The sequence below is a fragment of the Choloepus didactylus genome, chromosome 18 (genome assembly GCF_015220235.1).
Source record: "Choloepus didactylus isolate mChoDid1 chromosome 18, mChoDid1.pri, whole genome shotgun sequence".
NCBI classification, from domain to species: domain Eukaryota; kingdom Metazoa; phylum Chordata; class Mammalia; order Pilosa; family Megalonychidae; genus Choloepus; species Choloepus didactylus.
Genome location: NC_051324.1, coordinates 47,896,698 through 47,920,028, shown reverse-complemented (window position 1 = coordinate 47,920,028; position 23,331 = coordinate 47,896,698). Strand labels below are relative to the sequence as shown.

The window sequence follows — 23,331 nt, the reverse complement described above, 5'->3', positions numbered from 1 at the left end:
TCAGGTTCCCACCCCTCCTTCAAGTTGGGGGGCTTCCCAGCTAAATGCTGAGCCTATGAGAAGCTCCCTCCCCAGCCTATACCCTGCTTCCAGGGTCTCGGTTTGCTTGTCAGATGGAAGGATTTGTTTCTCTGTCCATCTCCCTGTCTTGAGAAGATGCTTTTTAGCCAGAATACTCCAGTTTCCCCATGCCATTCCCTACCTGCGGCCAAGCTGACCAGAACACCTGAGTGCTCACAGGCACCTTTACTTCCGATTCCCATTCTTCCTCATGAGGGTTCCCGGGTACAGCGATTATCTCCCACTTAACTCAGGGAGGCTGCGTAACTCGCCCAAGGCCACACGGTGGACAGTGGGCAAAAACGTGCCTCTCTCGGCCAGCCTAGGTTGGCAGGTGCTCAAATAGTCCTTGTGGAAAGGGTGAAATCTGTTTTTCGTCATTTCACTGGCCTGTTGGTGCGGCTGTGTGTTGGGGGAGGGGATGTATGTGCGGGAAGAAAGTCTTCTGCTTTCCTAAATGAACCTCTGACCTCTTTAGTTCCTTCTCACTTCCGAAGAAGTTACTGACTTAACTCGAATCCCTCCAACTGTACCTTACATTCAGTGTATTTACAAGAGAGCAATGCTTTCTCCCCCAAGAGCAAGAGGTCTAACATCTTCCTTCTCATAAAAGCAATGAAGACCAGAACAATCCAAACAAACAGCCCCATCTCCCCCCAAAATACACAGCCTCAAACCAAAAAACCAAAGCACCAGCTGAGCCCCTGCCCTGTCCGTACAAGCCTCCCGTCACACCACACCACGCCACGCCACACTGCGTTGGGGAGGGGTCGGGGAGGGGGCACCGAGCGCCGGCCTCCGCGCGCTGCTGGGAGCCGGGTGGGCGCCCGGCGCGCCGCCAGGTCGGGCCGTAGCCGCGGGGGCCGGCCGGCCCTCGCCACGTGGTGGTGGCAGCGGCGGGGTCCGGGGCGCCTTCCCAGCTGGAGAAACCCGGAGCAGCCGGGGAGGAGGAGGCGGCGGCGGCGGAGGAGGAGCGGGGCGGGAGGGAGGGAGGGAGGGGGTTGGGGGGGTGGGGGGTGGGGAGAGACCCGGCGGCGGCGACAGGGCGAGGAGCAGATCGCGGTGCCAGGGGGGTGGGGGCAACGGTGCCCGTCTGGGGAGGGAGCAGGCAGAGGGGGGAAGCTGCGATTACAAGCAGGAACCGGCAGCAGCTGTGAGTCCCGGCCGGGGTTAGGGCGGGGGGAAGGGAGCAGCCCCCGGGGCCCGGCCCCTGGGGGTCGCAGGGTGGGCAGGAGGAAGGGGCGGGAGGTTGGCTGGCAGGTGGCACAGGATGACTAGGAGGGGAAGGATCTGGCGTCGGCCGGCCGCACTCCCTTCTTTTCCCCTCCGCCGCCGCTCCTCAGGCCGCACCGCCTCCGGAGCCCCTTCCTCCGGCCTGAGGAGGGCGGGCTCGGGGCCCGGGGCTCGGCGGGCCGCGGGGAGGGGGCTGCGTGGTTTCAGCCCCCGAGAGGGGAGGGGCGACAATTTCCGTCGGCCGCGCTGAAGGGGTTTAAAAGGCGGCTCTTAAAGGGGCCGCAGGAGGGGCCCGGTGCCGATTGAGGCACCCGGTCCGCATCGCCTTCCTTTCCCCTCACCCGGGGCCGCCGGGCCGGGGGAAGAATGCGGAGAGAGGCTCAGGGGACCGAGCCCCCGCAAGTGGGGTTGGGCCCGAGGTGGCGGGCAGGGGGCCTGCGGGGGCTGGGTGTGTGGTGAGCGCTGGGCGAGGGGAGCTGGGGGAGGGAGGGGATGGGCGTGGGAAGAAAAGGGTTAAAGGTGGGGCCAGCCCTACATACAACGCGCGCACACACTCTGCACTCAGACCCAGTCACACGCGTTTCCTTGGCACTTGGATGAGACTGGGACCTGGGCCTGAGCCTTTCACACCAGGAACTCCTGCAGCCCAGCTGCGGGAGCTCGGGGTCCCCACTGCCTCAACTCCCACCTCACCGCTCAGCCTCCTCTCCTAAGCGCACACACGCCGGGGCGTGCGCGCACACACTTCGGACATTCCCATAGTGCCTCACGTGACACACGGCCCCGAACGTGCCCACCCTTCACACACGCTCACGCACGCGTGCACACCCGCGCGCACACACAAACACACGTATACACACACCCTACGGGCCACTTCCCCAACTCCATCCCCCGACCTCCTCAGCCCGCGAACGCACTCATTGAGGCAGTGACTGTGGCACACCTACACTCATTCACAGACACACACACTCCCCCCACACATGCCAGCCACAGACACACATTCATAAACAGGGCCCGGAGAAGTACACACACGCACCCCCTCGCCTACTCTTTCGGCAGCCCTGAGTCATTCCTGCCCCCTCTCAGGGCTCCCCATTTCCCTGTATGTGGGTGCACAGGGACAGACCTGGGAGTTCTTTAGTGTGGCTCCTCACCTGAGCCCCTGGCCCTCTCCCAGAGCCCCCTCCTCCCCTCTTCTTGTTCGCTCTGTCACTCGGCCTAGTACATCCTGTAGGTCCCAGGTCAGGGGCCAGGAGACTGGAAGGTTGCCACAGCCCTGTGACCGTGGGGGAGGCACTTCCTTTTCCTGAACTCTGGAACCCAGTGGGAGGAAGCTGGGAAGTTGGGCGGGAGCCTCAGCAGAGGATGTGCTGACGGTGCCGAGGCTGACCCTCTGGAGAAGCACCGGGCCTGCCCTGGGGAGGAGCCTGGGGCGCCAGAGGCAAGGGATGAGGAGTTTGCAGGAGAGGTATTTGGGGAGAGGTATTTGGGGAAGTGAGGCCGGGGACCCTGGTTGGAGACAGGGCCGAGGAGAGTGTAAGGGCAGGCTGGAAGTTAGCTCTCTACCTTCTGGAAGGAGTTGCTGCCTGGCTTACAACGCCCAACCCCCCACCCCAATACCCACCCCCACCCCCACCCCCTTGCTTCCGCTGGCCCCACCCCCTTCCCTAAAAGGCAGCAGGCAGGAAAGACATTTGGGTTTAGTAATCTGGGAAGGGGGTGTAGGAGTCCCCCACTGAGCTCTCCGCTGGCCCCAGGAGCCTTGGGAGTAGGATGAGGGGTATCAGGACGGGCCCCAGGCGGCCCTCCCCATGGTTGCTCCTGCTCTCCCAGGAGGCCCAGTGTGGGCCGTGGCCTGGACCCTTGCCATGGAGTCCATGTTTGAGGACGACATAAGTATCCTGACCCAGGAGGCTCTGGGGCCTGGTGAAGTATGGCTGGACGGCCCTGGAGACCCCTCGCTGGGGGGGGACATGTGCTCCGCCTCTCACTTTGCTCTCATCACGGCCTACGGAGACATCAAGGAGCGGCTGGGGGGCCTAGAGAGGGAGAATGCCACCCTCCGTCGCCGCCTCAAAGTCTATGAGATCAAGGTCAGAACCTGGAGAGAAGGGGCCTGGTTGTGTGTGTTTGTGTGTGTGTGTGTGTGCGCGCGTGCACGTGCTCACGAGGGTGGCAGCAACTGGGGGTCCACAGAGATTCCAGGGATCCTAAAGAGGGGTCAGGGTCAGATCCTTGGTAGCCTGAGGGTCTCCCATGAAGGATGTGGTTGCTTTGGATGGGAGCTCCAGAGAAGCTGAGAGCCAAGCAGGAAGGGATCAGGAGGGACCTGCTTTGGAATGGCTGGACTTTGGAACCAAAAAGGATCTGGTTAGTGGAACATGACTACAGCAATGGGAATTGGGATGTATAGGATCCCACCGGGGAGGGAGAGGTAAGGACTCTTGGGCAGGTATGGGGCAGGGGCACAGTGCGCCTGAGGCATGGGCAGGGGACCTGACCTCCTCAGGGCCCTGCTCTGCCTACAGTACCCGCTGATCAGTGACTTTGGAGAGGAGCACGGCTTCTCTCTGTACGAAATCAAGGATGGCTCCCTGCTGGAGGTGGAGAAGGTCAGTCTGCAGCAACGGCTCAACCAGTTCCAGCATGAGGTGAGCCCTCCCTGCCTCAGCCCAAGCTCCCTGAACCCCTTGCTCCAATCTGTCTCTGATACTCCCTCCCACAGCCTATGGCCTTCTGCCCCTTGATTGGAGATGGCCACAGTCCTCTCTAGATCTGACTGCAGCTCCTCCTCCCCCTCCATACAGGGTGCTGGTGTGGGGGAGGGGGGCATGGGGAGCACCTCAGCCCCCAAGTCAAGGATGGACTGACTCTGTGGTGTGCACCCCACCCTTGCTGGGCCCCATCCAGTTGCAGAAGAATAAGGAGCAAGAAGAACAGCTTGGGGAGATGATCCAGGCTTATGAGAAACTCTGCGTGGAGAAGAGTGAACTGGAGACAGAGCTGGGGGAGATGGTGAGGCCCAGGGGGCTGGGGCTGCTCAAGGATGTGTATCTGGTTGTGTGTGTGTTTGTGTGTAGTTTTGGATGAGCATCCCAACCCTGTGAGGGATTATGTGCAACCCTGTGTGTGTGTGTGGTGTGCACCCACTTGTGTTCCTGTGTGTCTGTGAGTGCCTTCTGGCCTGGTAAGTGAGACTGTATGTGTATGTGTATGTGTGTCATCCAGGCTATGGGGGACTCTATGTACATCTTAGCCATGCAGTGCAGGATGCAACAGTATGTGTGGCATCCAGACTTTGCGAGTGACCCGGGGGGGAGAGTGTGTCTCTGTGTACATGTTTTTGTCTCACCCCAGGTTGTCCCTCTGCCTGTAGGACTGTGCCTGTGAGGCTGTGTGATGAGGGCAGAGGAGAACAGGGGTGTCAGTGACTGGTAGTGTGGATCATGGCATGTGTGTGATTCTCGGTCAGGGTATGGCTGTGCGTGTGAGCATGTGGGCAGGCGTGAGAATCATGAGATGTGGTCTCTGCCAGCTCCTAGCTGTGACCTTGGTTGAGTCACTGAGCCTCCATTCCCTCCTCTGAAAAGTGGGAGTGATTAATAACAACAGTTGGAGACTGGGGGGCATTTGCCTTATTAATAATAGTTAACCCTTAAGTGGCACTTAATATGTGCCAGGTACCATTCTCTTCTCTTCACATGTACTGACCCATTTTAATTCTCATAACAACCCTAGGAGGTAGTTGTGACATCATTATCCCCATCTTGTAGATGAGGTAGATGAAGCCCAGAATGGTTAAGTCATGATATTCAAATGTAAGTTATTTCATGGCTCAGAGAGGGTGGCAATGTCTGGACCAGGGGCTGAGTATTCTTATAAGTGTCCCTATGTGTTAATGACAGGGAAGAGGCATTACCCTTGACCTTGCAAGGGCAAAAGCCAGAACTATCTTCTGTGTTGTAGTTGCTGGCTGGGAGAGGAGACCGCCCTCATGGCCACTTGGAGAGTGGGGTTGGGATGTGTGACCTGGGGATCTCTGCCCTGGTTTGGGAGGTGAAGACTATCCAGACATGGGGAAGTCCTGGGTTTGGGGTGCCCTGGTCCTGTGCAGACCCTCACCCCTTTTTTGCCCCTCCAGCGGGCTCTGGTGGAGACCCACCTGCGGCAGATCTGTGGTTTGGAGCAGCAGCTGCGTCAGCAACAAGGCCTCCGGGATGCAGCCTTTCCCAGCCTGAGCCCCTCTCCTGCCCCTGCCCCACCCTGTACTGATCTGGACCTGCACTACCTGGCACTGAGAGGGGGAGCCAGCCTGAGTCATGGTGAGATCTCAGCGACCCTTGATTTCCCCACCCCCAAGTCCCCACACCAACCCCCATTTCAACACCACTGGATACCTCCAGCTTCTCTTATTCGTACTCCACATCCCACTCTAATATCTTCAGTTTCTCCCATATTCACCTCATTTCCTTTAACCAACTGATCCCTCTTCTCATCCACCATTCTCCCAATTTCTCCCATTGACATCCCTCTCCCTACTGATCCACCCCTGGCTGCCCCAGTGCAGTTCCTCTGTGCGCCAGCAGAGGGCGGCCCCACCCAGAGTCCCCCTGCCTGTCCTCTGTTGGGATTAGGAGGCCCCTGAGGATGCTTGAAGACTTGTGTTTGGCCAGGGAAGCCTTGGAGAGCCCTCTTATTTCCCCCCTGGCTTCCCATAAGATTAGAAAATGTACCTCAGTCCATCCTTCCTCACTGCCTTCTGTAGAGATATCTCTCATCCCTGAGTATCTAACCTTCTGGCTCTCTCTCGGATGCCTCCTGTTAATGTCCCACCTGTTTCACTTTGTGCTCATCTGGGAGTTGGTAGGGGGTGCCTGGCAGCAGGGCCCAAGCTGACATTTCCTCTCCCTGAGAGCAGGCTGGCCAGGCCCCACGCCGAGCATGAGTGAGCTGGAGCAGCGGCGTCTGGAAGAGGCTCTGGAGGCTGCCCAGGGAGAGGCTCGGGGGGCTCAGCTTCGGGAGGAGCAGCTCCAGGCGGAGTGTGAGCGGCTACAGGGGGAGCTGAAGCAGCTGCAGGAAACTCGGGCCCAGGTAAAGGGCAGGGGGGTGGCAGACCCCAGGATGCTGCTCTGGTACCCCTGGAGCACCGCAGTAAATGACCTCCAGAGGTCATTTGGTCCATCCTCCTGCCTCTGTGCAGGACTGGGCCTTCCTCGCTGAGTGCACACTCGCCCTGGGAATGGTGAAGAAGAGAGATCCAGGCGACAGGGAGCTTGAGGTCTGACCTCTCTATCTTCCCTCTTAGGATTTGGCCTCCAACCAGTCGGAGCGGGACATGGCCTGGGTGAAAAGAATTGGGGATGATCAGTAAGTCAAGCCTGCAATCCCTCTTCTCCTTAGCCTCCGCACCTCAGCGGGGGCCATCCCAGCACGCCCTTGGGTTCGCTTTTCCTCCCTCTGCTTTGTTTCGGTGACCTCTTCTCAGCCCTCAGGAGTGTGGTTCTGGGTGGCTGGTGTGGCTCTGCATCCTGTGCAGGAAGGAGGTGAGGTTCTGAGAGTGTTCAGGTTCTGGGACAGTCCAGTTGAGACCTGATCCCTTCTCTTATCGAGGGGTCAGAGAGATTTACTTGGCTGCTTTGCTGCTATGTTCTGTGTTCCCCAGTGAGTTTTTGGGCCTCTCCGGGGCCCCATTTTCAATATCGGTAACAAGGCCCTGCCAGTTGGGTTAACTTTCCCCTCCCTGGTAGGGGGGGAAGGAGATGTCCCTTTCAGAATTTGTCGACCCCTACCTCCTTATCTCAGGAGAGAGAAGACTCAGGGCCAGAGAATGGGTGTGTGTGGGGGGTGCTTCCTTGGGTTCACACAGCAGCGGGGTAGGGAATTAGAATGTACTCTGCTGGGGTGTCCCCTGGGAATCCTACCAGGAATGGGGGGCAGCAGGGGGTAGGAAGGGAGTTGTGTGGGTGGGAAGCCTGTCAGTGGGGGCTTCTAGGGTAGCACTGGGCAGCAAGGGTGGGGGTGCAGCCTGATGCCTGTCACATCCGCACCAGAAATCTTCCTCTCCCACTTTCTGAGAAATAGAACTCAAACCTCCTTCCGCCTAAGTCCTCTCCCTTGAGATGAGGTGTGTGGCTGACTCCCTACTCTCATTGGAGGGGGAGGGGAGGCCCAGAGGGGGCAGGAACTAATGTTCAGTTGCACAGATACCCAGCTGGGGGTCCTATCTCCCAGCAGCTTCATCTTCATCTTCCTCCCAGCTTCTGGCCTACTGGGGATACCCATTGCCTTCCTCCCCTCCCTGGGGTAAGGGCCTGGGTGGAGCTGTGATAGCTGGGGGGTGAGAACACAGTGTGTGGAACTGATGGGTGGGACCCCTTAGCTAGGCTGCTGGGGGTGTGGATGGGGGGCTCTGCAGAGAGGGTCCGCCCTAGGTTGTGGCAAGGCTGCTGGGGGTGTGGATGGGGGGCTCTGCAGAGAGGGTCCGCCCTAGGTTGTGGCAAGGGCTCAGAACCCGTCCTAGCTTATGTGCTCAGACACGGAACACACACACACATACACAGACCCAGAAACATACACATTAGCACATGCACGTGCACACATGCATGTTCTAGAATCCTAGCTTTGTCCCAAAAGTCATGCTGGAGGGCCTTTTATAGATCAGAGTCCAACCCCCTCTTAAAAGACTAGCTGCAAAGGCTCCCCCAAACAGTGGACCCTGAGGGAGGACTGTTTGGGCAAGGCTGGAGTCTGAACATCCAGACTTTCAATCCCAGGGATCGTTCCTGGGAAGCTGAGTAGCTTTGCTTTTCTGGCTTTACCTCTCTGGACCCCAGATTTCCATCATAGGCTCAGGCTCAGTCATTGCTGAGAGATGTAAGAGGAAGGTCATGTTGGTCTGGGGGTGGGGGAGGGTCGTCTAGAAAGGGGGTGGCCACTCCCATGGGGCCAGGGGTGTATGTGAGCAAGTGACCGAGAACCCATCCCATGAAGGTGCATCTGGAGGTTGTATCACCCAGGCTGCTTATTCCAGCCAGAACAGCCCCTTACCCTTCCCACTCTAGGGCACCAGCCCACCCACTCCCTTTGGCCTCAGGGGGCTGGGCTGGCTGGAAGCTGTCCTGAGCCAGCCTTACCAGAGGTGACCCCCGGATGCTTTCCCTATTCCCCGCAATTTGGGCTTTGCCTCAGGGCTCCTGGATCTCGCACCTAGAGCCAGCCAGGCCCTGCCCGCCCCGCCTCATGCTTTCTTTCAGGCTGAGTTTCTCTGGACAGCCCCAGCTTGGCAAGAATTAATTGGTAGAGGAAGTCTCGCCAGCTCCTCACTCCCCCGGTAGTTTTATTTTCTTATAAACTCGGCTCCTTTTGGTAATGGGCTGCTTTCTGAGTGCTCCCTCCCCTGTCCTCCCACTGAGGAGGCCTCAGTCCCCTGCTCTCAGCTCCCTTTCCCCCCTCAGCCGCCCCCTCTTCCTTCTACTTTGCCCGACCCTCCAGGCTAGTGGGTATTTTACCTGTCAGCTTTCCAAGGAGGGGACTGCCCAGAGGCTGCTGATCCAGGTGGTGCTTTAACTGGGATGAGGAGGATCCGGGAGATGTGAAAGCTGAAGAGCAGGACAATGACATTCCTGAGTCCAGCCTATTCCTATGTGGGAATCTTTTGTATCCCCGAAAGGTGCTCACCCAGCCTCAGTTTGGACACCTCCAGGGATGGGGAGCTCACTCCCTCCCGGCCGGTTTCACAGTGGGAGTTCTGGCTGGTAATGTACCCTCCCTTACATGGAATCAGACCTTATCTCCAGTAATTCTCCCCCAGGGCTCCTTCCCTGAGCCCAAGGGCGCAGGCCTGGAAGGCAGCTCCAGCCCCAGCCTCTGGTCATCTGGGGTCCTCTGAAAGTGGGGGCTCAGACCAGACTGCAGTCTGTCAGCACTGACCCTGGGGCAGGACTTCCCTACCATTTGGCCAGCCCAGCTCCTGGTGGCCAGTGCTCAGGGGACAGATGGCCCCAGAGGAAGAGGCTCTGGGGGTCACTCAGGGGCGGAGGGAGATGATGAGGGAGGTGGCCAGAATGGCACCCACCCCGCTCTTAAGGATGAACAGGGAGGTGAGACGACCCCAGGAGGGTCCCAACTGAGGACAGAGGTGCAGAGCCCACCGCCCCCTCAACGATGGGCCCAGCTCAGAGGCCGGGGTTCCCAAGTGGAGCCTTTCTGAGGGTGTGGCCAGTTCTGAGGGTGGAGGGGAAACTGTGGAGAGGGGGCTCCATGAGGGAAATGAGGGGTCATCAGGGAGGGGCCCCAGGGAGAGGATGGGGGCGCAGTATGGGTGACAAGAGGAAAACTGTAGGCCTTTCTTTTTTTCCCAACATGGGGGGCTCAGTGTTGCCGCAGGGGCCCTTTTCCGCCCACCCTCCCAGCCCTCTCTCCGCCCACAAGCCTCTGCGTGGGCTGCGGTTAGTGGTGGGGGAGAAGTGTGAACTCGGAGAGAGAGGATGGAAACTCTGCACGGAGGTCAAGGGCAGTGTGGGTCAGGACGGAAGTCAGAGACCCCCATGTGCCCTGAGCTTAGCCTCATGCCCCCGAACCAGCGCACCCAGGGCCTCCCCTCCACGTTTCTCACCCTCCTTACTTCCTTTTTTTTCAAACCTCCTTCAGCCAAGGCACCCAGAGCTCACAGGGATTAACTCCTGAGCACCTGTGGCCCTGGGAGCCCCCCGAGGGAGGGGACGGGCTCTGAGGTTGGGGGCACCGGACTCCCAACTGACTTTGGTCTGAGGGATCAGTGGCCTCTTAAACCCCCGTCTTTGACCCTTGCCCTTCCAGGAAGGCAGAGAGCAGCAGCTCTTGCCCATGCTCTTTCCCTGCAAGGGAAACTCCACGTCTTCCCCTCCATCTTAAACCAAAGTCATCCAACCAGTGTCTCAAAAAAAAAAAAAAAAAAAAAAGCATCAAAACTGGTTTCCCCTTTTTTCCACCTGCCTTCCAGGCACTCCCCTGACACTTTGTGCATATACTTTGCAAGGCAATTTACCTACAAAACCTCATTTAATTCTCACCAAAACCACGATGTAGGTATCGTCCCTGTGTTACAGATGCACACGCTGAGGTGCAGAGAAGTTAAGTAATCCATTTAAGTGCAGAATACCCAGCAAGTTCCCTGGCATTTTTCTGGTTCAGGTTAGGAGGCCCCTATATGAAAGGCAACCAGATGATTTGTTGCTCAAACCGGACTGCTTTTGAAAGTGAAGGGGGACACTATTAACATTCATCCTGGGACTAGTGCGAACCGGGACAGTCCTGGGCCAACTGGGACATATGGCCACCCCACCAAGCTGGGATCTCTGGTTTCCAGCCCCACTGTGAGCTGCTGGGTTCAGCTGAATCTGGGGAGATTCTAGAGACCAGTGAACATCTGGCTGTGCTGGAAGCTTGACAGGGCTGCCAGGCAGAGCCGGGCTCTAGGGACCGCAAGTCAGAGCTGGCCGAGCGGGGTGAAGGGGCTTAAGGCGCCTGAAAGGAAGTGGCGGAGCACTGAGTTGTTGCAAGGCGACTTCCTCTGCCCAGGCCGCAACCTCAAGTCCCCTCCGCGGCCGGGTGCCTGGGTCCCCTCCCCGAGGGTCGGGTGGGAAGGCTGGCGGTGGTTTTGCCCGTGGGTGGTAGAAAGTTTGGTCCCTCGATTCCCCCATGGTGGGGAGGTGGCTGGGGGCAGCTATAGGCAATGATGAACGTGCTGGGCACGCCACCACCTGCTTTCCTCCCAATTCTGAATCTGACTGCAATTCGGACCACATGGCCAGCTCTAATCCTGAACCCAATCTTAACCCTCATTCTGATCCCACCCCTGACTCTAAACCTATCCCTAATCCTGACCCCCAACTCTGTCCACAATCCTGACTGCAGGAAAACCGTCGACCGCATTCCTATTCTGACCCTGATCCCAGTTTTAATCCTGACCTCAGGCCCATCCCTAGTTGTAATCATGCATTCCGTGCCCACTGCATCCTCACTGCAGCTCCCATGCAGCACAAGGCACCCAGTGAACTTCCCTGGGGAAGACGCTGCACTTGGAAACCGTGTATCTCACAGCTGGTAGGCAGAAAGAGGCCTTTATGGCCTCTAACCTTTCTGATCTCAGTTGCTTTATCAATAACAATGAAGCATATTGTTTCCTTGCTTCAGAACAGGTGCCAGATGAATTTTGAGACCCCCAAATTATTCGTGGAAAGAAGGAATGAAAGGATAAGTCAACAAAGGGTAGAAAGATCTGTAGCTGAGGGTGTCCACGTTCGCCTTCCTGCCAGTTCTGCCGTTTGCACTCTGGCTCCTTGGAAGATGCCAGCTCAGCAGGCTGAGGTGCCAAGAGTGTGTGTTTGAATCCCTGCTCCGTCCCACCCCTGCTCAGTGACCTTGAGCCAGCCTCTTCATTGGTCTGATCTTCCACTTCCATGTATGTCTAGCACCTTCCTCTCCCCTCCCAGGGCAGGGGCAGCAATTCTCAGGCCACTTCTGCCCTCTGCAGCATCTTCCCTTCTGCTGCCTTCCCACCTACCCTCTGACCCGCTTCCTGGTTCTCTGGGGAGGCAGTATGCATAGTGGTTATTAAGTCCCCAGGGCTTTGGAGTCTGGGAACCTGGAGCTCCAGTCCCAGCAACTCCAATACCACTAGATTTTATGACTTGTCAAGTTACTTAACCTCTCTAAGCCTCAGTTTTCTCCTCTGTAAAATGGAGATAATAGTAGTGCCAACATCGTAGAGTTGTTGTGAAGATTACATTCTTAGCACAGTGCCTGGCCTGTGGTAAGTGCTCCTACAGATAGATATTCTGTGATTCTTTTCTGAGATGCAGACAGAACTTTTCCCCATAATTTAAGCAATAAAGAAGCACACAAATGCAACCATCTGCCATTCACCTGACCTGTTCTTCCCAAACAGTCATGATGGTAGGAAATAGTGCCTCAGGTGTGGGCCAGGAAGCCAGGAAATAGACTGTGTATTGAGGTGCACGTGTGCAATTCTTGGTTGTGTTGTGAAGTTGAGATTTTTTTCCACTGAACTGGCAGTGTTTTCTAATGTGAGTCATTCAGGTTGTTAGCATATTCAGCAGCCCGGGCCTGTGCACCTTGAGGTGGGGAAGAGGTGGCCCGATGGAAGAGGAGGTCCCAGGGGGCCATGGGGCATTAGGGGGGTCAGGTCACCTTGCCCAGAGCCCCAGAGGTCTTTGCGGGGATTGCCTGGGGCTCTGGGAGGACAGTACCCATCTGGGCCAGGTCCCCTGGTGCCAGAGCTGGGAGAGGGGCTGGGTATTCTGGGCTAGGGGCTTTCTCCTTCCATTCCCTGCTGCCCTGTCTGTTTTACTGTGAGGAGAGAGCCAGGAGCTGGGCAGTGGAAGCTGGAGTAGCTCCTGACAAGGGAAGGAAGGCAAGCAGGGTAGATAAGGGCCTGGGAACTGAGTGTGGCAGGTGAGATCTCCAAGGCGGCGTGTGAAGGCGATGACCTGTATCTGTCACCTGAGATACAGCAGTGAAGGGGGTGGGGAGAGACACGGTGGCTGCTGGGACAGAGAAGACCCCTCCATCAGTGCCCTGCCCAGAGCCCCCTCCCGGATCCACCTCTGAGGGAACAGCATGATCTGGCTCCAAAAGCCTCCTGTCTGAAGGGGGAGCACAGCTCCTGCCCCAGGATTGCCCTCAGGAGTCTTCCCTCGGAGAGTCCCTGATTTGATGGGAGACATACCTGGATCTCCCAGTCTGATGGGGGAGATGCCATTTCCTCCGCTGCACCCATGAGATGAGGTGGGGAGCACAGGACTCGGCAAACCTGAAGGCAGAGATGTGGGGTGTCGAGGGCCGCGGGGCTGCGGCCAGGGATCCTAGAAGGACTCCTTCCCTGCTCCTGTCCATCCCTGTCCACCATCAGATGGGCAGTGACAACTCATCCTCCCTGCAAAGGGGGTTTGACCCTCCAGTCCCGACTGTTGGCAGTAATTTGGCTTTGGCCCAAATGGGTTAAAAATAGTCTTGTTGTGTGAAGGCAGCTGTCTCCCCACCACCTGCCAGCTCTGCCCCAGAGCCCACCAGTGAGCAGAGAGCAAGGAAACACAGTGGCCACCTGTCCTGTCCCCCTCAGCTTTTCCTGCCCTCTCAAGCCCTAACCTCATGACTTCCCCTCCTCTCCTCTGGGTGGGGACACACACACACACACAAGCACAAGCACTCACTCTCACACTCTTCTCCCACACCTACCTTCACTTTCTTCCATTCTCACCTGTCCTCTCTTATCTGTCCATTGCCATGGGATGGGACAGAGCCCTGAGGTCTGGGGGAGTCTAGTCCCCCTCCCTGACCTCTCTGCCCTGCTCAGGGTTCTACAGCTCCCGGGTCAAGAGGAGCTCCCCTGTGAGGAGAACCTCTGGGGTGACTGAGCCACTGCCTGCCACTTCCCTCTGGTCCCAAGTTCCATAAAGCTCTGGAGTCCCCTCTGGAGAGGGTGAGGTTGGGGAAGATCCAAGGAAACCCCAAATCCCTGCTTTTAGGGAGGTCTCAGGCACTGTCCAAGCCTAGAACAGAGATGAAAGCAGAGAGTGACTCGGGCCGTGGCAGAGCCTCCTGTGAGGTCAGGAACGGCTCCCTGGAGTGGGCAGGCCAGGGAGGGAGAGAAGGGAGGGGCAGGGCTGAGAGCGACAACCTTCGATGGCTGTGGGTTCAAAGAGACCCAAAGAGAAAGGAAAAGGAAGTGGGGGGTGTCCCTTGCTAAACTCAGAGTCTGTTCCAGAGCTGTGAGGGTGGGTGCCCAGGACAGCTGAGCAGGAAGTGGGGTGGAAGAAAGGGAAGAAAAAAGAAAAATGGATGGAGAGGCTCCATTTGTTATCTGCTTATTGAACATCTACTGGGTACCAAGCCCTGGACAAGGTGCTGGGAATATAAGTACAGTGATTTACTCCTTGATGTCAGGGAACTCCCAGTAAAGTTCCAGGACAAGGCAGCCTTTGATAAGGCTGTGAGTGGCGCCCCCTGGAGGTGTGCAGTGTACAGCACTTGTTGAGTGTAGGGGCTCCCTGGAGTTAGACAGCAAGGAGATCCTGAGGGGGACTGAAAAGCGCTCGGAAGCAGCTCTGAGATGGAGGCAAGAGCAGACCACAGGCTTGGGCTCAAGGTTATCTTATCAGTTGGTGCCTTTGCCAAGCCAGGAAGCCACATCTTCATTTTCGGGATTGAGCTCTTTGTGGCCCCAATCTTTTCAAAGGTGAAGACTCTTTTCATGGATCCCCTCCAACACACAATTGTGCTTATACTTTTAGTATGCGCTGTTTGAGAAAATTCAGTGACAAAAGCTACTATAAATACAGTAACACTTTTTGATGAATCTGTGTTTTATTCATCACCACAGCTTCTGCACAGATCAGAAAAACATTCACACCTGTACTGAAAGGTGTTCAGGTCCACAGACAATAAGGGGTGAACATACAGATTCAGGGACCTCTTGGATTCCCCTGCGCTCCCCATCCCCTGCCCAGACCCACTGCCCTAGCAGTGTAAGGTTCTCTTGGAGGAGAGGGGAGGCTGCCTGGAAGAGGGGGCCTCCGAGTTGGATCTGTAGGCGGGGAGAGGACTTCCCCAGGTGGGAGGGCCCGGGAGGGGAGGGGAGGGGGATGGGCCAGTTGCAGGGGCAGCCAGTTCTTCCTCCACAGCTGTGACAGTAGACTCGCTTCCCTTTTCCTCTTCCCCACTCCCTGCCCTCTGACCTCAGGGTCAGGGCGGGCTGAGGTCAAGCCCTGACCCTGGGGGACTGGGATGTCCCTCAGGGTGAATTTGGCGCTGGCCTACACGGAGCTGACGGAAGAGCTGGGCCGGCTTCGGGAGTTGAGTTCCCTGCAGGGCAGGATCTTGAGGACTCTGCTGCAGGAGCAGGCCCGGAGTGGCGGTGAGAAGGGGGTTGCTGGGAAGGGGAAGAACTTGGGATGGAGGGGGGTAGCTATGGCAACCATCCTGCATCCTGGGCGTTGCCCTCGACTTCCTTTCTCCGTTGCCTGGTCCTTCTTCCCTGGCCTTGGGAGGAGAGGAAGGGTGGGGACGGGACAGGGAGGGGTGGGCACTGGTCGCCGGGCAAGCCCCTGGCTCCCCGGGTTCTGACGTCTTCTCTCCGCACCTTGGCACCTCCAACCTCACCCTGCTTTCTTTTCCAGGCCAGAGGCACTCGCCGCTGTCGCAGCGCCACTCCCCGGCCCCCCAGTGTCCCTCACCATCCCCGCCCGCCCGAGCGGCGCCCCCGTGTCCCCCGAGCCAGTCCCCGGCCCCCCAGCGCCGCTCCCCCGTGCCCCCGTGCCCCTCGCCCCAGCAGCGCCGGTCGCCGGCCTCGCCCTCCTGCCCGTCGCCCGTCCCGCAGCGCCGCTCCCCGGTGCCGCCGCCGAGCCAGTCCCCCAGTCCCCAGCGCCGTTCCCCGGCGCCCCCCACCTGCCCGGCCCCGCAGCCCCGGCCCCCGCCGCCCCCGCCGCCGGGGGAGAGGACGCTGGCCGATCGGGCCTACGCCAAGCCGCCCAGCCACCACGTGAAGGCCGGCTTCCAGGGCCGGCGCAGCTACTCGGAGATGGCGGAGGGCGCGGGCTACACGGGCGCCTCCCCGCCCTGGCTGCAGGCCGAGGCGTCCACGCTTCCCAAGCCCCGGGCCTATGGCGGCGAGCTCTACGGCCCGGGCAGGCCCCTCAGCCCGCGGCGCGCCTTCGAGGGCATCCGGCTGCGCTTTGAGAAGCAGCCGTCGGAAGAAGAGGAGTGGGCCGTGCCCACCAGCCCGCCCAGCCCCGAGGCGGGCACCATCCGCTGCGCCTCCTTCTGCGCGGGCTTCCCCATCCCGGAGTCGCCCGCCGCCACCGCCTACGCCCACGCCGAGCACGCGCAGTCCTGGCCGTCCATCAACGTGAGTGCGGGCGCCCCGCCTCCCTTGGACACCCTCACCTTGACGTAGAGGCCGGAGAGCGCCACCCTCCGTACTGGGAACCCTCCCCTCTTGGGTATCAACAGTAAACCGTGCACCCCTGAAAGGCCGGTCTCCCTCTCCTCACCTCTCCCTCCTCGCTTTTCTGGGGCATAGCAGGGTCCCTTCACCTCTCTCTCCGTTGGTCTTTTGTCGGCATGAATTGGGGGCCTTTGTTGGCAAGAATTGGGGGCCTTTGTTCACTGAGGGGGGGGGTTGTAGGGCGTGGTCTTCAGAGGGACAGTCCTGGCCTTGCTTCTGGTCTCCACCACTTACTGACTAGCCCTGGGGCCTTGTACGAGTTACTTAGCCTCTGTGAGCCTCAGTTTTCTCATCTGCAGAATGGGACAATAAGTGTATTATCTATGCACTAGAGCATTCTAGACAATGCCTGGCTCCTAGTAAGCCTTGTTCTTATGCTGATGGTGGCCAGAATGACCGCCACAGGTCTTGGGCAGACACAGGGACGGACTTGCTTATACAATTCACTCCATCAGGCCTCAGTGCACCTGCTCTTTTCTGTCTCTCCTAGAAAACAACCCTATCAGGGCTCCATCATTTTACTGAAATAATGAGTTTCCTGAATGTCAGAGCCACCCCTTGTCACCTGAAAGGACCAAAATATATTCCAAAGGCAGACAGAAAATTATTTTTGGGTTGTACATTGTTTGGGATTATCCATTGCTTTGTATTATCTGGGAGTTGTGTCTTAGTCACTCTGGGGGCAGGTCTGGGTCTTGGCTTCCCTCATCACTGCAGATGTCCTGGTGGCTGAGCAGTGACTCAGACACACCTCCCCGGGGGCCCTGTGCCCAGGGTCAGGGAAGTGGAGGCTGAGCTGGGGGGAGATGTGGGGGTGCCCAGACCTCTTCTACATTCTGCAGCCTTGGGACCCAGGAAGGGAGGCTGGGATGTGGGGACTGTGGGAGATGAGGGGGTGACTGGGGGCCATAAGTGACTCTCCTCTCTCCCCACAGCTGCTGATGGAGACAGTGGGCTCTGACATCCGCAGCTGCCCCCTCTGCCAGCTGGGTTTCCCTGTCGGGTACCCAGATGATGCCCTCGTCAAACACATTGACTCCCACCTGGAGAACAGCAAGATATAGGGCACCTCCCCCACCCACTGGCTGCTCCTCCGCCCTGTCCTGCCACCCCCAAACACTCACTCACTTTGAATGCTGCATGAATCTCACGGGGGACCCCAGCCCCTGGCGACCCCCAGATACCTCCACTAGCTACTGAGTCAACGTGTGTGCCATCTTCCCTGGCCCAGGCACCACTCAGCTCTGGCTCTTCCGGGAGGTCGGCCGAGGCTCCCCCTAACCCCCTGGTTTCCACTGGGGAGGTGGGGATCTGGGCTGGGATGGGGAGGGGGCACCCCTCCCTCTGCCTTTCAGTTCTCAAACAGGGTTGGATCCAGGAAGGTGTCTAGTGCTTGGGGGAAAGGAAGGGTGTCAGAGGACTCCAGGACCTCCCTCAGCCCCTCCCCAGATATCCATCTTTCCTAGGGTGTGCCCTGTCCAGAGAGTGCCACCCTCTGGGCTCCCAGAGCCTGCTCTGCACAGTGATGCCAGCTCGGGGCTCATGGCATGGGCCCCCATGGGGGAAGGGGGACATCATCTTGTTTCTTGCCATTCCTGGCAGGCCAGCCCTGTTCTCCCCCTCTGCCCATCCTGGGGAATAGAGAGGGTGGGGAAGGCAAGGAGGGAGGACCCTGGAGGCCTGGGCAGAGCCAGCCTAAAAAAGGCTGCCCTGGGACCTGGGGGACCTGCACCATGACCCTCAGGCCAGGGACCTGCCTGTGCCAGCCTCCCAGGCCCCTGTCCTGCTCCCGGTGCCCCTGGCACTGAGGCCCAGATTGTCAAGGCAGATGCTCCCCTCCACCCGTACCCCACTCGAGCCCCTGACACCACAGGTCCCCTGGGGCCCACGTGTGACCCAGCCTCTGTTAACTGAGCAGGTGTCATCAGCCCCTGCTTCCCAGGCCAGAACATGAGAATGGGCCCAGGGTGCTGTGGGATCAACTTCAAAAGAGCTAACCCCTTCCCACCCCCAGCCCCCCAGCCCCCATGCCCTCTGTGAAATCTACCTCAGAGTCATACCCTCAGAAGGACGGGTAAGCAGGAGGCCAGAAGGCTGAGGTGGGGGAACTCCCGACGGTGAGAGCCTGCTGCCCCACAATTAATCCAACCCCCTCCATGGCCAGCCACTCCCAGGGCTCAGCCCCGGGCGGGTGCCACTGGGCGCCACTGTCAGTGCATGTGCCAACGGTTCTGATCCAGCTCTTCCAGACGCCCACCTCCTCACACCCCTCCCCTACTCAGCGCAGGGGAGAGAAGGGGTGTGTCAGGCGGAGAAGGGGCCCAGGACTCCAGAAACACATGTCCTTGTACCCCGAGTGTCCCCCCAGGGAGGGGAGATGGGGAAGGGGGACTGGAGAGGGGAGGCGGGACCCCCGTGCTCTGAACAAGTTGAAAGTCCAAATAAAACTGACCTGTTCCATCGGCGCTTGGTCTGTGCCCTCCATGGCAGGGGTGGGGGTAGAACTCTTGGGAGCAGGACCCACAGCCATGGATGGGTGGGCGCTGGATGGGCGGGGGGGTGTCTGGTGCACACCGATTCCAGGGTGGCCGCAGATGGCTCATGCCCTGGAGTTGGTTTAGAACAGATTCGGAGCAGCAGAGGATGTCTTCACGGCGGAGCAGCCACCCAGCTCTGAGCAGGTCTTGGGGCTCCTGAATTTTCCCTCCCAGCGGGCCTGGCAGGTGGAGGTTCTGAAGCCTCGAGGGTTTATTATCAGTAGCTATTTATTCATCAAATGATTTCTGCATGTCAGGAGCCAGGCCCGAGCCTCAAAGAGGAGGAACACCCATGGTGCATGTTCTTATGGGTCTGGGCACAGGGGAGGGCTGGGCCCCAGGCTGAGAGCAGCCTGGGAGGTCAGAGCCGGGTCGTGAACCCACGACCTCTGCCCCAGCCAGGGCTGTGCTCTCCGTCTGCAAAAAGGACCTGAACTACTTATTCATCGACTCTGGGTGCCTTTCATTTCCACATGGGTCTTTTTTGCCAAGGGTTCACTTAAAAATAGGAAGAGGGGACAATTGCTCTTTGAAGGCCTGAGGTTCCATTCTAGACCCAGGGCAAACAGCCCTCTCCTTCCAGTGCCGAGGTGCAGCCCCATGCTGTATCTGCCCAGCCTTCCCTTCTCCTCTGTTGCCGTTAACAACTGCAGCTGCCCTGCAAAAGCTCATCCAACCTTCCTTCCGTCTGCAGCCACATCCAGGGTGCCAGGAAAGTGGGAACAGCCGTCCCTAAATGACATGGATTCACAAGCCATGGGAAAGGTTCTGGAACCTCTGGGGTATATGGCTGCCCGGTGCAGCCCCTTCCCCTGGTGCTCTCCCACCTCGGTCAACTCCCACGGAGGAAGGCAGCACCCAGGTTTGTAGTCGGGGTCCCGCTGGATCTCTGGAATCACTTGTTAGAAGGGCGTGACCATGTTAGGGGTGCTACAGGGACACAAGGCAAAGAGAAATCCTGGCCACTGAGAAAAGGGGCAAAGAATGACCTGGCATGAGGCGCTCACTTGTGTGGAGGCAGGGGGATGAGCCAGGTAACTGCTTCTGGTCCGTGAGTGTGCCTGAAGGTGGGACCGAACAAGGGGGCCCACAGCCTGGCCCCTCCCTCTGTCACCATCATGAGAGGGTGTGTGGGGGCAGAGGGTGCAGATTCTGGCAGCTTGTCTCCTTGATTTCTAGGGACCTGAGAGAAGAGCCCAGGTGCAGGATGGCAAGTGGCTGGGGGCTGGGAGGGAAAGCGGGGAGGGAGAAGAGGCTCGAGTGTCCCAGCCCAGGTCCTCCAGGGCTGCAGCCTCCCACCTAAAGAAGAGGGCACTGGCGGGGGCAGGAGTGGAGGAGGCCTGCGGAGCCTGCCAGCTCTCGCCCCTCTCATAAATACCACAAACTGGATGGCTTAAAGCAGCAGGAACTTGTTGTCCTGCAGTCCTGGAGGCCAGAAGTCCAAGATCTGTAGGGGAGAAGCCTTCCTTGGCCCATCAGCTTCTGGTGGTTTGTTGGCACTTCTTGGGTTTTGATTTCTGCCTCGGTTGTCACATGGGCTTCTCCCCTGTGTCTGTCTGTCTGTCTCCAGTTCTTCCCATCTTATTGGATTAGGGCCCACCCTAATTCAGTTTGGCTTCATCTTAACTAATAACCTCTTCAAAGACTCTTTCCAAATAAGCTCACGGGCACAGGCCTGGGAGTTTGGACTCGAACATGTCTTTATGGGGGACACAATTCAACCCTAATAGAAGTCAGTCCTTCTCCCTCCTTTCTCAGGCAGGGCTGTGATCATAAGGAACTTGCTACTTACCACTCTATGGGTGATGGGGCAGGGGGGCCTGGGGGCCAAGAGAGTGAGGGGCCAAAGGAGTCTATATTTCTAGGTAAGATGGAAAATTCTGCAGGACTGAGGTGACGGGGAGACTTTTGTGGAGGCGGGAGAAGGTGCAGCTGGGGGGTCAACCACTGTTCTCTCCCGCTCTGGTCTCTCTGCCCTCAGCTGCCTCTAGGCCCTCCCTGTCCCAGACTTGAGGAGCCCCATGGCCCTGCCCCTTGCTCCCCAGGGTCTCCCCTGGCCCTGTTCTGGGTCCCCGAGTGGGCTGTGTCGGGCAGTCAGCTGAGGAGAGCAGCAGCTCGTCCTTTCAGAAGCTGGTGGGGTGCGTGTGTGTATGTGTGTGCGTCAGGGGAGAAGCAGATCGCTAACAAAGAGGAGGGCTGTGTGGGTGAGTCAGCCGTGTTAATGAGAAACACGTCACCCAGCTGATTAGGGCTAATGAAGAGAACAGAGGGGGTGGGGGTTTCACTCGGCGACATCTTTATGGGGTAAGGGGGAGTAGGTCAGCTTCCCCAGTCCTCTTCTCCATCAGCCAGGACGGGAACAGAGCACCTCTGACCACCACAGGAAGAATTGAAGTCAGATGCAAAAAAGAAATGTCCAGGGCAAGGGGGTCCTAACCGGGAAGGTGGGGCGGGGACCAAGGCGTCTGGGGGCCAAAGCACCCTGCCCCTTCTCCCACCCTTCCCCCGATCTCTCTGTGTTGACTCTGGAGAAATCCCTGGCTTTTAGGGCTGTGCTCCCTGGTTGCGCAGATACCTTTTGTGCTGTAACCTGCCTCCGCAGAGGGCCATGCAGTGAGCTGCCCAGGAGGCTCCATCTGTGTCCTTCCTATCGGCAGCCTAGTTTGGGGCACCCACTGCCCATGCAGATGCCACTCCAGGAGGGCCTGGCAGGGATGATGTGGAAGGGAGGACTCGGGCATCAGCTAACAGTCCTCTTGGTGCCTTCCCTGTCCCTTTGTGGCAGAGGCAGAAACCCCTGCGAACCCAGCCCCAGCCCCAGCTTCGCCCCCTCCGTGCCAACCCAGACACAGGTAAAGGGTACCAGGCGCATCTCACAGATGTTCCAGGCTGCTGTGTGAGCGTAGGCCTGGAGGAGGGAGGGCAGGGCGGGGAGAGGGGACAGGATGGGTGTCGGCCAGCACCTCCAACACCTCCTAATTTGCATTACCACTGACACCCTTCTTGACCAAGAAAATGGAGCCAGAAATAACAAGGGGGGGGAGGTAGTTCCCTCAGGGGGCCTTGACGCTCTCCGACCTTGCCTCCAGCTCTCTCACTGCGCTGGAGCTGGGAGGTCGGGCCCCAGTCGGGGTGAAAGGCAACTACTGTGGAGCTCTCCCCTCCTGGCCTCGGGCACGCAATCCATCCAGGCCCCCCAGTTCCCCGGCCCAGGCTTTTCTTCTTCTGAGTGTACCCCACCTTTTGTTCCTCGGGAGTCCTCTCCCTGGGCTCGGGCCCCTTCTCGCAGCTGTGATGACCCCAGCTCTGCCCAAACTCCTCCTGCTTGTCTGGGATCAGCCCAAGGGAACATTCTGTGTGGGAAATAGGCCAAACAGTAGCAGGAGAGCTTGCGATTTAGATTCTAGAAACGGCACGAGCTAGGTCAGGGTCCAGCATGAGATCCTCATCCCCAGGGCTGTGTGGTGGGGGAAAGAGGGGCCTATGCCCTCCCTTGGAGACCCCTAACTCTGGACAGTTCTCTCTGTTAGGGACCCTTTGCTTGGAGGAAGTTCCCAAGTGTCAGGTCTCACTGCTGGGAGATCCTTGGAGACAGGACCGAGACTCTTCCACTTCAACAGCTTTGTCCCCTGCCCCAGCGGCTGCCGCACAGGCCCCTACAAGCACACTCGGTGCTTCATTTGTGTGCACCGAATTCTCTTCCGTCCCAGAGAGGGTAGGGAACAGTGTGACAGCCACAGCTTGGAGGCAGGAGATGGTGCATGCAGTGGGCCACAGAGGGGGGCTCCTTCTCTGCCAGAGGGGTCCTGGGACGGGAAGGGTGAGGCGGCAGGGGTGGGGTGGGGGCGAGGGGAGCAGAAGGGCCTGGCAGGGAAACCAGGTCATGAGAGACAGCCCAGAGAGCTGTGAACACACTGTGGGAAGGAGCGAACCATGAACTGAGAATTTCCCCACTCCCCCCTCCAGAGATGCTATTTTGGGGGGAGAGAATATATGCAGTGCAGGGGGCAGGGTGGGGGGAATATGCTGGCTTCCACAGGGGTCAGCTGGGCCACCAGCTGCCTCTTCTTTGCCAGGCTCACCAACTTCATGTGCCCTGGACACCCCCGCCCCCGCAAGCACTTCCCTCCCCACTGGGAAAATCTTGCTTTCTTGAGAGTGCACAGAATGGGCTGAGAGATTTGGAGCTGCCTCTTGGCACCCCTTGAGGTTCCCCTGGGGTCTCAGACCTGGGGAGAGGATTCTATTTCATCACTTCCTTGGAACAGCAACTGCGGAGGGCACGGTGGGCGCGGGGGTGAAGCTGGCCCCAAGCACGGCTCAGCTGGTCTGGGCAGGTCTTCTTCCAGTTCTATCTTCGGCCCCCTGTGTGGATCCCCTTAGCATCAAGCTGAAGGAGCAAATTTGGTGTGAAAGGAGGCCGGGGCAGAAGGCGCTGGGAGGACTGGCTAAGCCCACCCACGGAGGTCCACCACCCGGGTGGGGAAGAGACCGTCC

At 58.7% G+C, this 23,331-nt stretch overlaps 1 protein-coding gene and 1 long non-coding RNA gene across 5 annotated transcripts; one reads left to right on the top strand and one right to left on the bottom strand.

The window, feature by feature from the left end:
* The first annotated feature begins 1,152 nt into the window (after positions 1–1,152).
* On the top strand, positions 1,153–18,759 carry TBKBP1 (TBK1 binding protein 1). 4 transcript variants are annotated; one of them, XM_037809364.1, is made up of 10 exons: positions 1,153–1,213; positions 3,127–3,386; positions 3,822–3,944; positions 4,204–4,308; positions 5,435–5,615; positions 6,212–6,384; positions 6,599–6,660; positions 15,090–15,208; positions 15,471–16,198; positions 17,233–18,759. In XM_037809364.1, exons 2-10 carry the CDS (start codon positions 3,162–3,164, stop codon positions 17,359–17,361), a joined length of 1,845 nt encoding a protein of 614 aa, XP_037665292.1. In that variant the 5' UTR covers positions 1,153–1,213; positions 3,127–3,161; the 3' UTR covers positions 17,362–18,759. The 4 variants fall into 4 exon arrangements, with proteins under 4 accessions (XP_037665292.1, XP_037665293.1, XP_037665291.1 ...); XM_037809365.1 differs by lacking the exon at positions 1,153–1,213 and adding an exon at positions 1,799–2,761; XM_037809363.1 differs by lacking the exon at positions 1,153–1,213 and having other exon boundaries at positions 2,952–3,386.
* Positions 18,760–19,585: 826 nt separating this feature from the next.
* LOC119514529 lies at positions 19,586–23,085 on the bottom strand. The gene is made up of 3 exons (XR_005212848.1): positions 23,064–23,085; positions 22,075–22,187; positions 19,586–19,764 (listed from the first exon to the last, which is right to left on the bottom strand). It is a non-coding gene; the product is annotated as an uncharacterized LOC119514529 (long non-coding RNA).
* Positions 23,086–23,331: the final 246 nt, after the last annotated feature.